Source organism: Poromitra crassiceps, assembly GCF_964638095.1.
Source record: "Poromitra crassiceps genome assembly, chromosome: 3".
Lineage (NCBI taxonomy): Eukaryota > Metazoa > Chordata > Actinopteri > Beryciformes > Melamphaidae > Poromitra > Poromitra crassiceps.
In genome coordinates, this window is record NC_139625.1 from 49,566,333 (window position 1) to 49,583,148 (window position 16,816).

The 16,816-nt window shown below is 43.2% G+C and overlaps 1 protein-coding gene across 1 annotated transcript in view; it reads right to left on the bottom strand.

Annotated features, from left to right (window-relative positions):
• Window positions 1-782: 782 nt before the first annotated feature.
• kcnk10b (potassium channel, subfamily K, member 10b) overlaps window positions 783-16,816 on the bottom strand; it is a gene marked incomplete at both ends in the record, with an annotated part of 38,095 nt that continues 22,061 nt past the window's right edge. The window contains 5 exons of the mRNA XM_083633046.1: window positions 783-1,478; window positions 2,036-2,178; window positions 2,584-2,776; window positions 6,027-6,187; window positions 12,208-12,325. Coding sequence (XP_083489172.1) covers window positions 783-1,478; window positions 2,036-2,178; window positions 2,584-2,776; window positions 6,027-6,187; window positions 12,208-12,325 — 1,311 coding nt within the window. The remainder of the gene's footprint in view (window positions 1,479-2,035; window positions 2,179-2,583; window positions 2,777-6,026; window positions 6,188-12,207; window positions 12,326-16,816) is intronic.

Sequence of the window (16,816 nt, forward strand, 5' to 3'; positions counted from 1 at the left end):
TCATGTGATATTGCTTAATTATCATGAGGCACTCAATGCTCAATGTTGTGGTCTCCTCACAGTGGTGGTCTGGCGGCGACAAACTGTATGTAGCACTAATTGATATACTGTATAATTAGTGACACTAAATGTCTTGTATTCATGTATGGGTGGGGATAAATATTCACAGGCTGGATATGGGCTGTCTGGGTCAAAACATTCCAGGGCTATTTTCTTGTCCCAGTCTGTCCCTCTCTACAGTATATAGATATTTATACACTTGGGAGACTTTTTAATTCCCTTCCTGACCGGAAGTATGTTGGGAAACAACCATGCGTTTTACAAGGTTTAGGGTGGAGTTTGGTCACGGTGGAAAAAAGATGTCAAGCAGCATGCTAGTTGGTAGATCTCTGGAACCGAGAGAGGAAATCCCTTTCATAATGTAATGCAAAATGATGGTCGGGTGGGGGTCCTAGAAAATCTCCCTTCTTTCCAAAGCCCAATGTTGACAGGTATACAGGAGAGTTGTCCTTGGAGAAACATGGATCTATTTATAGCCTATACACATACAGTATCATCCAAGGATTGAGGTATTTGACCATAGCCTCTTCTATCTGTTCCCTTTCTTTAATTTTTGGCAACACATTTTCTTCCCGTGGCTATGGCACAGTGAACGAATGTCCTCAGAGTAGTCCCAAATCTAGGCATAGGAAACAGAAAGGCACATTTCTTGACATCTCAAAGGACTGTGCGCTCTCTCTTTCTCTCTGTCTTAGTATCTCACTCTGTTTTTCCCTATTTCTTTACACCGCTGGGCTTGTCTGTGGCTCTCTTCCAGCCAGTACCTGCTCATGCTCTCTCTCTTTGGCCTGCGCTGGTATGAACTCATTCAACTTGCTGCGCTCCACTGCATATTGTGACAGATTTGTCAGACTGGTGTTTCCCTCTTTCCTTCCTACATTTTCCTCATCTGCCTCCCCATCTCCATCTCCTTCCTCTTCTTCCCTCCTCTCCTCTCCCAGCATGGTGTTGCTCATGCCTTCGCACATCTGTCGAACATCATCGGGAATGTTCCTCCTCATATCGCGGTTCCTGTTGCGCTTGGCCAGCTTGGTGAGGGATCCGAAGTGCAGGTTGAAGAGGTTCTCCTCGGATGACGATGCCGTCTGTTGCGTTTGCTCGCCGCCCTGGTGGTCGTACGGCTCACAGCAGGCCCCCTTCAGCCTCAGGTTGTTCAGCTTGGTATCGATGCTCTCTTGGGAGGAGGCCTTGAAGCGGCCGGCATCAAGGCTGGCGAACACGGCTCTCTTCTCCGGGGAGAGCATGTCCAGGGAGTGGGCTCGCTGCTCCAGGCCCAGCTGACGGCGCTCCATGCTGCGGATGGTGGCGGCCCGCTGGAGCTTGTCATGGATCTCAACGCTCAGGCGCCGCCGCGTTTCACGGAATTCTGCACGGACGTTTGCCTTCCACTCGGCTGCATGAGCTTTAAACTCCCCAACCTGTGACAACAAGGCAGAACTATGTAGTGCAATATGCTGTAGCAAGACATTAGCATTATGTTCATCTAGTGTTACTGTACAACAATGTTATGACAGGCCAGCACTTCACATGTCCTTAACACAGACTAGGACTTAGCTTTTCTGACCCATTTACTAACGTTAGTTGGACAATTGAAAAACTGTCACCAGATCAGCACTTATGTACAATGTCATCCTACTACACCATTATAGCAAAGGAATTGTCCATCATATTGCAGAGGTAAATTGTTCCAGATGGGTGCCAATTTTGGGGGGATCGATCTATTTGAAACTACAGGATAGGCATTAGTTTGAAGATCTCAGCATCTACCAGTGCTGACAATCACAAGTCCTGCTGAAACACCATACATCCTTTTCCACACTGTGTGAGAGGATCAATGACTTACATCTGTCTGGGCATAATGTACAGTAAAACACAAGGCACTAAGCAGGCGTAAGAAGGGAGGCAGCAGCTGAGTGAACTTTTATTTTCCACTGCACTAATGTGATAATGGGCGATGTAATCAAATGAAGCCCACCTCCTCTTTGGTCTTTTTGGAAAGCACTCGGATCCAGTCTCCAATCATGCTCAGGACCGCCGCAAAGTATGCCAAACCCACCAAGATCCAGAACCACACCAATGGCTTGTACCACTGCATGTACTTGATCCTGCGGTTTCCACCTGAAAGTGAGGGGAGACATCATGGTCAAAAAATTAGGGTGGGTAGACAGACAGATAGACAGACAGACAGACAGACAGACAGACAGACAGACAGACAAACAGACAGACAGACAGACAGACAGACAGACAGACAGACAGACAGACACACCATGGTAGTTTGGTAAGTGGCAGCTTGGGCCCCGAATAGACAGACAAACAAGTATAAAGGCATAGAGACAGTTAGACAGATAGACCAATGCTACTGTATCACATTGCATTACATTATACAGTCAGTCAGTCAGTGTAAATGCAGAAATGAGTAGAGGCATATTACATTTTAAGAGAAGATTGACAATGATGCATGCAGCCATCAAATTCAACCTTCTACAAAACAGCAACATACACAGTGAACAGCCATCCTTATACCTGCCACATAGTCTCCTATCCCCACTGTGGTGAGAGTGATGACGACAAAATAGATGGCCTCCAGCGTGGTCCAGCCCTCGATGTGTTTGAAGATGACAGCAGGGAAGGTGACAAACACGATACAGCCAGCCAGGATGAACAGGATGGTGGACGTCACTCTGATCTTTGTCTGGCTGATCTGTTTGTGTTTTTGCTGAGGAAACAAAATGGGGCAAGCAGGCAAATGACAACTGGGTCAGGCAAACAAATAACAACAAAAAACATCTTAGAAACAATACTGTGGAAGATGCTGTGATTAACGAAGCTCAGAGACATCGTTGTGGCTTAATGAACCACACAGCCAATAATGATTTGGCTAACCCAGTGAACAAAGACAAAAAATACATGAAAGGTCTTTGTCTGAACAAAACGCTATGTGTTTAACACTCAGGGGAAGGCACAGACTGTGTTGTTTAACATCTGAATTAAAGAACATCTCCAAAGAAAGACGTTTCAACTTTCAAACCAACAAGAGTGCCTGGACTTGGACTTTTTTATGCCACAAGATCACATTGATGAATATTAATAGGACGAATCAGCATGACGTCACAGCCACCCAGAAATGCGGAATCCCGCGGCAGTTAATTAGTATGAGTTGTGCCAAACAAACATTAATATCTCAGAAACTATACATCACATCGCTTATATGTTGAAATTCTGAGTGAGAGCAGAAGTAGCTCAAGAGTTTGATGTATAATATATGCATGTCGTGTTAAAGTTGTGTGAACTGTTGCAGTTTTAAAAATGTAAACAGCACAGCTAGAGTGAGACGCTCAAGCTCAGCCTCCATAGGTCCCATTGCCGTTTCCACCCAGTGATGCTGTTTGTTTACCAAAATGCTGATCGGCTGATCCCTCGTAAAGAGGTAACCTACACAAATCCTTCTTTTGGCACAGAAACTCAAGCTCCCGGATCATTTGTAGTGTAAAGAGCAGAGGAGGTTTTCCAGTGAGGCATAGGAGGATGGTCCTCCTCTATTAGATTGGGGATTTTATATAAAAAAAATATATATAAAAAAAAAATATTTTTTATTTTTATTTTTATATTTTTCATTTTTCATATTTTTTTTTATAATAAAATATCAATCAAATGTGTTTTTTCTTATGTGCAGACGCTCATTTTTTCATTCATTATATAGCTCCATGCAGACGAGTCACTCTGGCCCTGGTCCCAGCATGGGGGAGGGGATTAAAAAAACACCCGCCCTGTGGGCTTGATTTATTTGGTAATTTATCTAATGAAAAAATAAGATTGGTTGAAAAAGACTTGCAATTCACAGAAAACAGTGAGAGTGATGTGTTTTCCAACGAATCAGATTGAGGAGGAGGGGAGCTCTCCCTTAGCCCGTGAAACCAGGTGAAACCCTAATTGGTTGTTGTTTGATAGATCGATTGCTTGACATTGATTGACATTCTGTATTGTCCAATGCTGAATACGTCTGAAAATCGGCAACGTTGTTCCACTGCCTGGTCTGTGGTCACGCTGAATCAAGGAGGTGAAATCCACTGCTTGACCTGACAGGAAGGATTTACTGAGACAGTAGCAGCATATCATATTTCCCTCTTATTTTTATTTACTTTTTTATCAATCAGTAAGTGTTCACAAGCCAGACAGTCGTTGATATTGGATTACCACCAAAACGAGTTTCGAGTTGCGGGGAGACTTGAGCTGCGCGATACGGGCTTTTTGCAATGTCAGAAAACTGGAATATTTGCAACGTCTCGACTGCAGCGTTTCCCCTACAGACAGCACGGATATTCAAGTAAGTCAATTGATTTCAAGTTATCCGAACCTTCTATTAAATTCGGCGTGGAAATGGTTCACCGAGCAGCGCTATTTTTGTCGTATTGAAGTTTCATCCTGTTTCTTATACTAAAACCCGCGAAGCTTAAATTCACACATTTTTTAACTGAATTTGGCCTGTAAATCGATAGCTGACAGCGGGCTCAATTTTAAAGCTTGAGTGGTGATCTTTATATCATATGAAAGTAGAAGAAATAAGGAATCGATTGGGATGAAGCATGTCAACCTAGGATGTCAGGAAGGGGGGGTAAATAACGCTCCAAAGTTGATAACTAAATGAGTAGTGCAGCACTGTGCACATGAAGACACACTCTCGTTCCAGATGCAATTAAGTGTAATTTAACGCTATTTGACAACAGTTTCGGCCATAGACTTTGTCAAGTATCATACAAACAGTGCAAGACAGCCATTATAAAGACAGGTTAGCTGATTGAATGGACAACACCTGTCTTGTGAAAGCACACCTGAGTGTGAGACATCATAGGATGAATCAAAACATTGATGTCACAGGTAGGCTGTATACCATAATATATCATGAATCTATGTGAATAAATAGATTTATATAAATAGTAATCACAGCCTAATGCATAGAGATAAATCCTGAAACCTTCTCGCAACAGTTCTAGCCTAAGCCAGTGGTTTTCAAAGTGGGGTCCCCAGCAAAAAGGGGGGATAATCTATTTTCACTATAATTCCATGCCATCCATAAGTAACACAATCTAAGATAGTGTAGAAGTGAGTAACTAGGCTAATTATAACCATAACAGCACAAATAATTGACAGAAATCTCGAAATAAATATACAGTATTTACTCTGAGAAATGAAATAATGAGAAAAGGAACAATTATTGATGGTTAAAACTGAATAATGACATCACAACAGTCTAATCCTAATGCTAATTTAAAATGAGATTTGGGCGTTTTGGGCAAAAACTGCTTGTTGGTGAGAGTATCAGCAGCAGAGCACACGTCATATTTTCCCTGGGACCGCCTCAGGTGCCAGGTGCTGTTCCGTCCTGTAGTCCTCTCACTGGGTGCTAATGCAATGCTCCTCACTGGGTGGAAAGCTAAGAGGCTTGACAGCATGGGAAACATGGCAAATACACACACACACATGCGCGCACGCGCGCACGCACACGTGAAAAAAAAAAGCCCAAATTTGCCCAAATTTGCCCAAATTTGCCCAAATTTGCCCAAATTTGCCGCCGAAAAGGGGCGGCGACCTTTGGTCGCCGCACTAGCTTCCTCCCCTGTCTCCAAGCTCACCAGCCACCACTGGTAAAGAGGCACCCGCGCAGAGCTCATCTACTGCCCACTCAAGCTCTTCAGGCTCCTGACTCTCTGTCTGTGACCCCGCTGCTGCTTCCACACTCCATCAAACACACCAGGCCTTGACAACAAAGCCGTCACACCTCAACTCCACAACCCTCTCTGCTCAGACTGCACACACAAAAGGCTGAATCACAGGTAGCTTGCTGCTTCAGTGAATGGGATTGTAATAGCTTTGAGATCATATTTGGCTTGTCACAGTGGGGAGCAGTGGAGCTGCAGTATTTTATTGTGTGCATTCAAACAGCAATACAGTATGATAATGATACATACCCTGAATATCTTCTCAACTTTCAAGATGCTTTTCACAAAGATGGTCCCCAGCTGGTCCCCAATCCCCGCCAGCAAGAACCCAAACAGAGGGATGCCAAATATGGCATACAGGATACAAAAGATCTTCCCGCCCTCTGTGCTTGGAGCAATGTTTCCATAACCTGCCAGACAAGGAGGAGGAGGAGAGAGAAATGAGTGGAGAGAAAACATGAAAAGGAGGACCAAGAAGAGGTGGCAGATGAGGAGGTAGAGGAGGTGAAGTCATAAGAGTATAAAGCAGAGGCAGAAGAAGATCATCAAGACTTTCTTATGCAAGCTGATCAATCAAAGCTCTTATGTCATGCCTCTGAGTTCTTGGGGCAGGCATCTTAGGTAAATAAGGTCTTAGAGAGACAATAATTAGGTTGGCTTTAGAGAAAATTACATTTATTATGGTCCTGCAGTGACACAGATACAATGAAGAAGGCAAGCAAGCTAAGGGAGATAGGGGACCGGTATAACCTTAGCCAGCGCCTATACATTGTATTTCAACCCACTATGGAAACAAAATAACTGTATAAGGAAGGCATAACATCCCTCTGACCACGTCCATTCATCCGTTCTCTCATTATCCTTATGATGTTTATAATGCTATTGCTACATTTGCACATGATTTTAAAGGACAGTTTCATAAAACCAGTGTTGGGCAAGTTACTTTCAAAATGTAATATAATACATATTACTAGTTACTTTCATTTTAAAGTAATAAGTTACTTTACAATATTACTGTCTGTGTAGAGTAACTCGTTACTTATTACACTACTTTTGCCTTACTTTCACCAAAGTAACAGCAGTAGCAGAATGACATCGCCGCCCTGGAACCATCCCGAAAACTAATTTCAACCGTCTTGAAGTCAGTGTAAACTGTCCAAAATTCGAATGTTATCCTTTTCCTTTGTTATTGTCATCTATTTAGTGGTTATTTGCATAAAAACACACAATTTGATTCGGAAATGATTGTATTTTAATAATGTCGTTTAATTTTTAAAAAAGTAACTCAATTTGTAACTTGTGTTACTTGACAAAGTAACTGGTATAATATTACTGAAATCCTATTGGTAATAAGTTATATTACTGAGTTACTGCTAAAAGTAATATATTACATGTAATATGTTACTTTTGTAATGAGTTACCCCCAACACTGATTAAAACTAATATGAGCATGCCTAGAGAACGGAATATTTGTAGAGTGCCCTCTTAATGAAGGGTCTTTATTTTCCAGCTTTAAACTGGATGTTTAGTTGCTGTATTGTAAAACTCTTGAAAATAATTGTCTCTTGGGGCAGTGAAATTAATGATGAGAGGATACGAGTACCGCCACTGAAATTTATCTGAAAGTAGTTTCTGCCTTTGAGCTGGATGGGCCGCAGCATATCAGCGAGTGCCTAGAATAGATGAATGAATCTCTGGGCTCCAACATAACTGCAACGCATATTAGCCCAATCCATTTTAAGGAATTTAATTGGCTCCCCATTGAAAGTAGAGTTCAACAGTTGAAACCCATCATGGTCTATAAAATATTGCATGACCTGTGTCCAAATTACTTCAAGTATTTTCAGTTTGTTCGGGACGCTCACGGCTGGAACACCAGAGCTAGTGTAGCGGACTTGAAACTAGCTCATGTAAAACGCAAGGTGGGAAGAAGTACATTCGCCTACACGGGGGGAGAGGAGTGGAACAAGATCCCTAAAGACATTGGCTGGGTTTCCCAAAAGCTTCTTTGCGCTAAGAAGCTAATTCAACCCTTCTTAAGGCCCCCTTAAGAAGCAAACGCGTTTCCCAATTGCTTCTTTACGAAGGCATGCGTTTCCCAAAAGCTTCTTAGCGCTAAGAAGCTTCTTTGACCCTTCTTAAGGCTCCCGTAAGAAGCCAACGAAGCCAACGCGTTTCCCGATTGCTTCTTAGCCTAAAATTATCTTCCAATTATCCTCCGTTAAGAAGGCTGCGTTTCCCAAAAGCTTCTTAGCGCTAAGATGATCTTTCGTTAAGAAGGTTTTGTAAGAAGGGTCTGGAGCCTTCTTAACACCTTCTTAATGACAAAACACTGGCAGATCCAGCCGCATCAGGCAAAAGGAGATACTTGTGTCCACTGTTCCTCTTGTGTTTTTCCCTTTTTCCTTTCTTTCATGCACCCTTTAGTGTTTAAAATTGAGGAACACTTGAAAATCTCCCCTGTATGTATGGTTACTTGTGTTTTAAATGTTTTACCGTAGGCTATATTTATCTAATCAGAATGGATTCCTTTTATAATGTTGTGGATTTATATAGCACCTTTCACAGAACCCAAGGTCGCTTAAATTCTGTAGTGTTTCTCTGTTTTGTTGTATGCTGTGTATATAAAGCAATTTGAACTGCAGTCCATGTCTGAAATAAATAATGTTTAATAAAGTTTAACATGACCATGATTAGGTGTTAACAGTGTTTCTCAACCACTGAGTCGTGGCCCACTGCTGGGCTCAGAGTGCCATCAAGTGAGCCGCTCCAGTTAAGATGCTTCTTAAGAGCCTTCTATTTTTTTTATTTTTCTCGACTGTTAAGAAGGCGTTTGGGAAACACTTCTTTGGAGCCTTCTTAACTCCTTAAGAAGCTTCTTAACTCCTTAAGAAGCTTCTTAACTCTTAAGAAGCTTCTTTGTTGGGAAACTCAGCCATTGACTGCGGGCTCTCTGAGTGGTTTTGAGAACCTTCTGAAAAGATAGCTGCTGAGTAAGCTAGAATAGTGGCTGGTGTATTTTCTTTTGTTTAGCTAGTTGTCGAACATTTGTTGCTTACATCTCTTGTTTCCCTTTATCCTTGATTATTCTGTAATGTTCATTTTATGTAATGTGTTACTGTATGTCCTGTTTTTATTTATTTATTATTATTTTTATATTTTATTTTCAATTTTTTAATACAACAATAAACGAACAAGACAAACAGGCTCAGGCACAGGAAAAAGAAAAAGAAATACATACATCATTGACATTTGGCATTGTTAACGTGGTGCTACCAGCTGCAAAAGGTGCTTATGAGGGATATTATGCATAGGATCCCACCCAAGGGGTCCACAGGAAACCGACCGGGCAAGCTGTCCATCACCCCTAACCCTAGTCACAGATCACTGATCATTTTTAACCTTGTCAAAGTAGTCCAGAAACGGGTCCCAAATAGATAATAAAGAAATTTCTAAGCGAGTTGGTTCCAGGGAACCTGAGTCTCTCCATCTGTATAACAGAAACCATGTCCATCAGCCATACTTGAAAAGAAGGTGAAGAGGAGGACTTCCATTCCTTCAGAATGAGTCTTTTGTCTTTTGGCGACAGTTGTCCCTAGTGTCAGAGATTGTTGCACAGCTGTAGGGAAGTTCAGAGAGGACTCCGAGCAGCCGAAGATGGTGAGTTCTGCCTCCGGCTGCAGGGTTATTTTGTAGGCCTTAGAGTAGTTTCTTTCTAAGCGAGTTGGTTCTCAGGAACCTGACTCTCTCCATCTGTATAACAGAAACCATGTCCATCAGCCATACTTGAAAGGAAGGTGAAGAGGAGGACTTCCATTCCTTCAGGATGAGTCTTTTGGCGACAGTTGTCCCCAGTGTCAGAGACTGTTGCACAACTGTAGGGAAGTTCAGAGAGGACTCCGAGCAGCCGAAGATGGCGAGTTCTGCCTCCCGCTGCAAGGTTATTTTGTAAGCCTTAGAGTACCAGTCAAATATTTTGGCCCAGAATCCCGTTAGTGAAGGGCAAAACCAGAAGGCATGAGATAGTGTGCCCTCTGACACATGACACCTGTCACACAGTGGTGAGACAGAAGGGAAGATCCTGTGTAGTTTCTGCTTGGAGTAGTTTAGACGGTGAGCGACTTTAAATTGGATCAGCTGGTGTCTCCTATTAACTGAGCAAAATACCACAGACAGATTCGTACATCCCTTGGATTGCTGTGTTTATATCCAAATAAATTCAAATCAAATCAAATCTTTTGTTTTTTGTCTCCTATTTTGTTTTTGTTTGTTTGTTTTTCTTCTTTCTCTTTTCTGTCTCAGTTTGAATTCGTTTACTTGCTTTTTTGTTTTTGCTTAGTGTTTTTTTGTTTTTAACCATTTAAAACAAATTTGTATAATCAACTGCATATGGGACTAAGTTTACGGGGTTGGAGAAAATGTTTCTTTTCAGATTAAGCACTCGCAGTCGGACACTGTCATATTGTATGCAACTTAATTGAAGATTATTTGTTTTGGGTTCTGTCCCGTCTGCAGTTGTATTGTTAAACTGATGTCAGAAAAGGAAACAATAAAAAAAATGATATCCCCCCCAAAAAATCAAATCAAATCAACTGCAGGTCAGGAATATTGTCATTTCCCCATCAATTCAATCTGGGCAATGCCTAATGGGGAGGGTATATCGAAAATGTTATGCTTTTTTTTTACGGAATATGATTCAATGTAAACAGCAAGGCAAATTGATTAAAATAAACTTGTATTATATTTAAGATGTTTGCCTAGCAAAAGGCCCTTTGAGGGGAACGGGGTTGAGAGAAAAACATGCAGAGGTCTTGTGTAAATGACTGAAGCGACACCTTAACAGAACAGAAGAACATGCATGTTAGCAATGCATGTAGGTTGTGTGACACTGACAACCCTCCCACTTGGCTGCGTGTCTCTCCTGTAGCCTGCAGGAGGGATCGTCGTTAGGCTGATCGAGTGCACCTGGGCCTGGTGTGCTTCCTGAGCTTTAAAAGCCTTCAGACCATTCGGTCTCTCTGTCTCACAGATGCACATTTTGTTCTGTTCTTAATGTAGTTTGTGTTGTCCAGTTATTTCTCCTTTAGTTAACAAATTGTTGTTTTAACTTTTACTTTGACATGTGACCCCTCCAATGTTACTTCCTTGAGCCAGGTTGTAAACACAGGAGGAGTCATAAAAAAAGTTAAAGTTAAAACAATAATTTATTAACTAGAACTAAACAACACACTATACAACTACATCTATCTATCTATCTATCTATCTATCTATCTATCTATCTATCTATCTATCTATCTATCAAAGGGAGCAATGTGGGCAATGTCATCAGTGATGTCATAAGATATGAAGTTGTGACATCAGTGATGTCATAAGAGCAAAAGAGCCCACACAGCGGTCGAGCTGCAGGAATCTATATATATATCTATAAAAAGGGGCGAGTGGGCAATCTCTGTCTGTTCTGTGTTTCATCTCTGTCTGTTCTGTTTCAGTGATGTCTCTCAACTGGAAGTGATGTCATCAGTTATCTCATTGGAGCAATTGTGATGTCATCAGTGATGCAAAGTTGTGTCACCGCCAAGTGGCTGAGGACTCAAACTACATCCACTCCAATCTTCATAACATTGTGACATCATCAGTGATGTCATAAGAGCAGTGAGCCCGCGCAGCGGTCCAGCTGCAAGGTGGGTGATAGCATAGCGAGCCCACGCAGCGGGCGAGCCTAGGAATCGAGCACACGTAGTGCGCGAGATGCCTAGTTTAACAAAAGAACAGAACAGAAAATTGCATCGGTGAGGAGGGAGAGAGGCTCCTGCAAGGCGAGCCAGGAGAGTGGGAGGGTTTGTTGCTCTTCACAGGTGAAATCCCATGTGCTACAGCTTCACATCATTTTAACAGCCTCCTGAGGGCAAAGGGATTTGTCAAATACACCTGAGGGTGTCGATAAGAGGGTGGAGGAGAAGAGGGGGGAGGAGGAGAGTGCAGCTGCCTTTTATGAGTCTGAATTTATGGTATTATTGTAGTGAGAGAAAGCCAAACTGAAAGGAAAAATCCATCCTGAAACACGTTTAACACTATTGGCAATGTACCTCACATTTCGGGTCCCATTTTGGTATCTGGTGGTGTCCCTTTAGATAATTTACATTATGCCATGTTGAGATATTTCCACTTCAGCTACAATGGAGTCTGATAACAGAAAATGTTGCGATAGCGCAGACAGTTTTAGTGTTATTAATTGCATTTAAGGGAGGTAGTGTCGGTCTGTCCAAACCCATAGCTGAATGCAACAAGTTCACACCCATTCTGTGGGGGTTGTCAAAAGGCATTCTGGGAAATGTAGGAAATCACTAACTGAAGTATAGGTAAACAGAGCAGGTTGAAGCAAAATGAGTAAAAAAAAGTGGGGAGATATCATAACAGAGTTTTCTTTTACCGATAGTTGTGATGACAGTCCCAGCAAAGAAGAAGGCACTGCCCAGGTCCCAGTAACTGGAATTGTAGGATGTGTCACCAATCGGACTGACTCCAGCACTCACAGCATCTATGGCATGCTGGAAAAAAGAACATTTGTAAATAATAAATTATTGATCTCCCGTGGGTAAATTTTCTTTTTGTCTTCCTCCCCCTCCAGAGAGGTGAAATGTGGGGTCGACTGCATAGAGGCAGTCTGTGTCTCATCATAGACGCTGGGGTAGCTGGTTGCGGGCGTGGTCAGGGTGGGCTAAATCCCCCCATTCTCCCCATTCAGCATAGTTAGCATTTAGCTGCTAGCCCAGCCCAGGCAGACATGATCAGGGATTCAACCACCGCAGTAAACGCACATCTGAACAGACGTCTATGTACCTGCTCTAGAATCCCCAATCCTGTAGTGTAGAGCCCAGCACGTCCTTTGGTGAGTCAGCGACAGCCCATTGAGATATGTTTTTTTAACCCCACTCGTGCGCTAGCCGTATAACATTTTGTGGGCGTTCCCAGAAAGACCGACTGTATCTATGGAAACAATGATGGATCTGGTGGGGATTGACAGACTTGCTCAAGAACATTTCAGCAGGGTAGATGCTTGCGAGCACTTGAACCTGAGACATCCGGGTCTCTAAACACTAGGTTAGGTTAATACTAGTACTATGGGAGCAGAGTTAAAGTCAAATTGAGCGGCCGGTTCCGCGGTGCACAATTGCTCAACTGCCAGTTGAGCGTAGCGAGCCCCCTCGAGGGCAACAAGGCACAGTAGAAATGAGCGCTGCCTGTTCAGCGGGCGAGGCAGGGAGAGATGCTAGAAAGGAGCACACTTTGCGCTCGCTCAATTTCTAATAAATGTAATTGTGAAATGACTTTCAGTACTAGAAGCACACATACAGCCCATTTACACCTGTTTTTTAAATGTGGCCTGTTTCCCCCGTTTACAGATACTATCCGGATAAGTTAGCTGGATAATGCTCACATTTAAAAACCAGGTGTAAAGACCAGAGACCATGTTGGAAATAAGTGTCCGCACTTTTACATGTACATCCCTTGGATTTTGCTGTCTTTTATATCTATAATAAATGCAATCAATCAATGGGGTGATAGAGGCACCTGGCTGTTGTGTTTTGCCTGTTGAGGTCTCATAAACAGAAAAACACAGCGTTAGTGTTGCATGTCCGCTCAGCTGATGGCAAGACAACAAAAACACGTGTCTGCTTTTAATTCACACTGTAAAGTCACCATGGCATGAAGACAGCCAGTACATTAAACCACCTCCTGTCCATGTGTGTGCGTGTGTCTGTGCCAAGCCACTGGTTACAGAACACACGTGAGGTGACTGAGGATGGATTGACCTCCAGATCAACATGCAAGGTCACCGGCTGATAACAGAGAGGAGAGGATGAGACAGAAGAAGAGAGCATTAAAGAAAGTCATGCAAAATGGGAGAGGAGGAACGGTGGAAATGGAGGATATATGGAGCACCCAATACCCCCCACCCCTTCTTGTGATAAGCCCATAATATCACAGGAAATGAGTCATAGAGCTAAGTGGATAGATTTACACATACAAAAGAAACCACTATCTTTTCAGTTTTTGTTTTATTTAATTACCTATGTAATAGTTCCAGTTTGGGGGGGGGGGGGGGGGATTACAACCTTGACTACTTTTTGACCATACGGGCAAAGGTCACATATTATATATTATTTATTTATTTATTTATTTATTTATTATTATATATATAAAAGAAAATCTATCATTATCTGCATAGCCTATATGTAAACCTCTTTGACATTCCTGTGGACATGTGCATGAATAACTAATAAAAGTTCTGTTCAATCAATGGCATTTTCTTCACTCAGCATTCTGACCCGATTTTCATGTTTTTGTGTGGTGGTGGTGGTGGTGGTGGTGATGGTGGTGGTGGTGGTGGTGGTGGTGGTGGTGGTGGTGGTGGTGGTGTGTGTGTGTGTGTGTGTGTGTGTGTGTGTGTGTGTGTGTGTGTGTGTGTGTGTGTGTGTGTGTGTGTGTGTGTGTGTGTGTGTGTGTGTGTGTGTGTGTGTGTGTGTGTGTGTGTGTGTGTGTGTGTGTGTGTGTGTGTGTGTGTGTGTGTGTGTGTGTGTGTGTGTGTGTGTGTGTTCCGAATTCACACGAAATCCCTGTATAGCCTCTCTGCTAAATGCTGCAATACTTTTACTATCATTTTTGGTGGGATATACATTTGTTCAGTCAGAGCCCATGCATAGTTTGTGTTATGTTTGTCCCTAATGAATAAAGTATCAATTCTCATGACATACGGTATATTTAAAAGGAGACCAATTCTACACATCATTGAACATGCCCTCTCATAATCTTGCATGTGATAGAGATCCACTTTCCTTAAGCTCAGTCAGTGTAGCCCCCCTAATGAGGTTGATTTTAGCAGACACAGCTACTTTACAAGGAAATAAATATCAAAGCAGTAATTAGAAAATAAATGCCAAAATAACCCAATTCTGGAGTCAAGAGAGAACCTTAAACAGCCTGTATCTGAATACTTTATGAGGAAGTCTATTTTTGTCCCCCGCTTTTTCACTGGATCGTTAGAGACTAGGCTAACTTACTGCAGATCCTTATCCTCTCCCCTGTGTCTTTCTACCCCATGGCAGGTAACTTTACCCAGCCAGCATGGTGCCTCGCTCTCTCTCTCTCCTTTGGAAGCTTGTAAAGCGAGTTTCTTGAGCGGGACCACACAATCAATCAGGTGTTCATAGCCACGCCTCCCCAGGTATACTCAGCTGCCTATTCATAGTATTCCGATGATGTCACAAGCCTTTTTCCTACCAATATGGCGTTACAATACACACAGCTCATTGGCTGTAAGTGTCACTTGATTGTAATCACCTGTTAATTGATCACAATCACCTGTTGTTTTCCTACCAAAATGGCTGTGTGGTGATGTAACAGAATACTATCAATATAACCTCACCTAACCCACTGTCTCTTCTTGGCTCTCGTTCATGCACCCCTCCCCCCCCACCCTTTTGTGCTCTTCTCCCTCCTCTCTTTCCCCGCCTCCTCCTCATTCTATCTCTTGCATAGGTACCAAGAAGCAAAGGGGTCTAAAAAGATGTGTTTTTAGTTTTTTACGAAAAGATGGTAATGTTTCTGTGGTTCTGATTGCGGGGGGGAGTTCGTTCCACCATTTTGGTGCAAGGTGTGGGAACAGTCGTGAAGTGCAGCGATATGGTCCATGAAGCGGCAGAGGGGCGAGACGGCCTGCACTGGTGGAGGGGCGGAGGGAACGGTGGGGGGTTTGGAATTTGATCATGGATCGTAGGTATGGAGGAGCTGTGGAGTGAACTGCCTTGAAGGTCAGTACTAAAGTCTTGAATTTGATGCGTGCTGAGATGGGTAGCCAATGAAGGTCACGGAAAAGGGGAGTGACATGGGAGAATTTGGCTTGATTAAAGATCAGGCGGGCTGCAGCGTTCTGGATGAGCTGAAGGGGATGAGTAGCGAAGGCAGGGAGGCCGGCGAGGAGGACATTGCAGTAATCAAGGCGAGATATGACAAGTGCTTGGACGAGAAGTTGAGTTGTGGCTATGGTTAAATACGGGCGAATTTTGCGAATATTAAAGAGGGAGAACCTACAGCTGCAATGAAATCGGAGAAGGAGAGATGGCTGTCAATGATTACTCCAATGTTCTTGGCTTATCCTCTCCCCTGTGTCTTTCTACCCCACGGCAGGTGACTTTACCCAGCCAGCATGGTGCCTCGCTCTCTCTCTCTCTCTCCTTTGGAAGCTTGTAAAGCGAGTTTCTTGAGCGGGACCACACAATCAATCAGGTGTTCATAGCCACGCCTCCCCAGGTATACTCAGCTGCCTATTCATAGTATTCCGATGATGTCACAAGCCTTTTTCCTACCAATATGGCGTTACAATACACACAGCTCATTGGCTGTAAGTGTCACTTGATTGTAATCACCTGTTAATTGATCACAATCACCTGTTGTTTTCCTACCAAAATGGCTGTGTGGTGATGTAACAGAATACTATCAATATAACCTCACCTAACCCACTGTCTCTTCTTGGCTCTCGTTCATGCACCCCTCCCCCCCACCCTTTTGTGCTCTTCTCCCTCCTCTCTTTCCCCGCCTCCTCCTCATTCTATCTCTTGCATAGGTACCAAGAAGCAAAGGGGTCTGACAAAGCCGCTCGCCTGCTGGACTCCCCGGAGATCAGATGTAGGCCGGACCCCGCCAAACCTCCCCAAACCACTTACGCCGTGACGGATCTCTCACTCCACCGAGATGGAGCTCACATTTACTCCACCGAGACGGAGCTCATCCATTTAAATAAATGGTCAAACGTTCCTGGTTGTAGTGTGGTTCTTGCTAGTGAACACCCATTCTCATGTGAGCCATACAGTGCTTTCCTCTCAACAGCACAACACCACGCCTACATCTACAACACCATGCCTACATCTAGCTACAGCTTTACCTAACCAGCACAACACAACACCACACCTACATCTACAGCTACAGCTTTACCTAACCAGCACAACACCACGCCTACATCTATATCTACAGCTTTACCT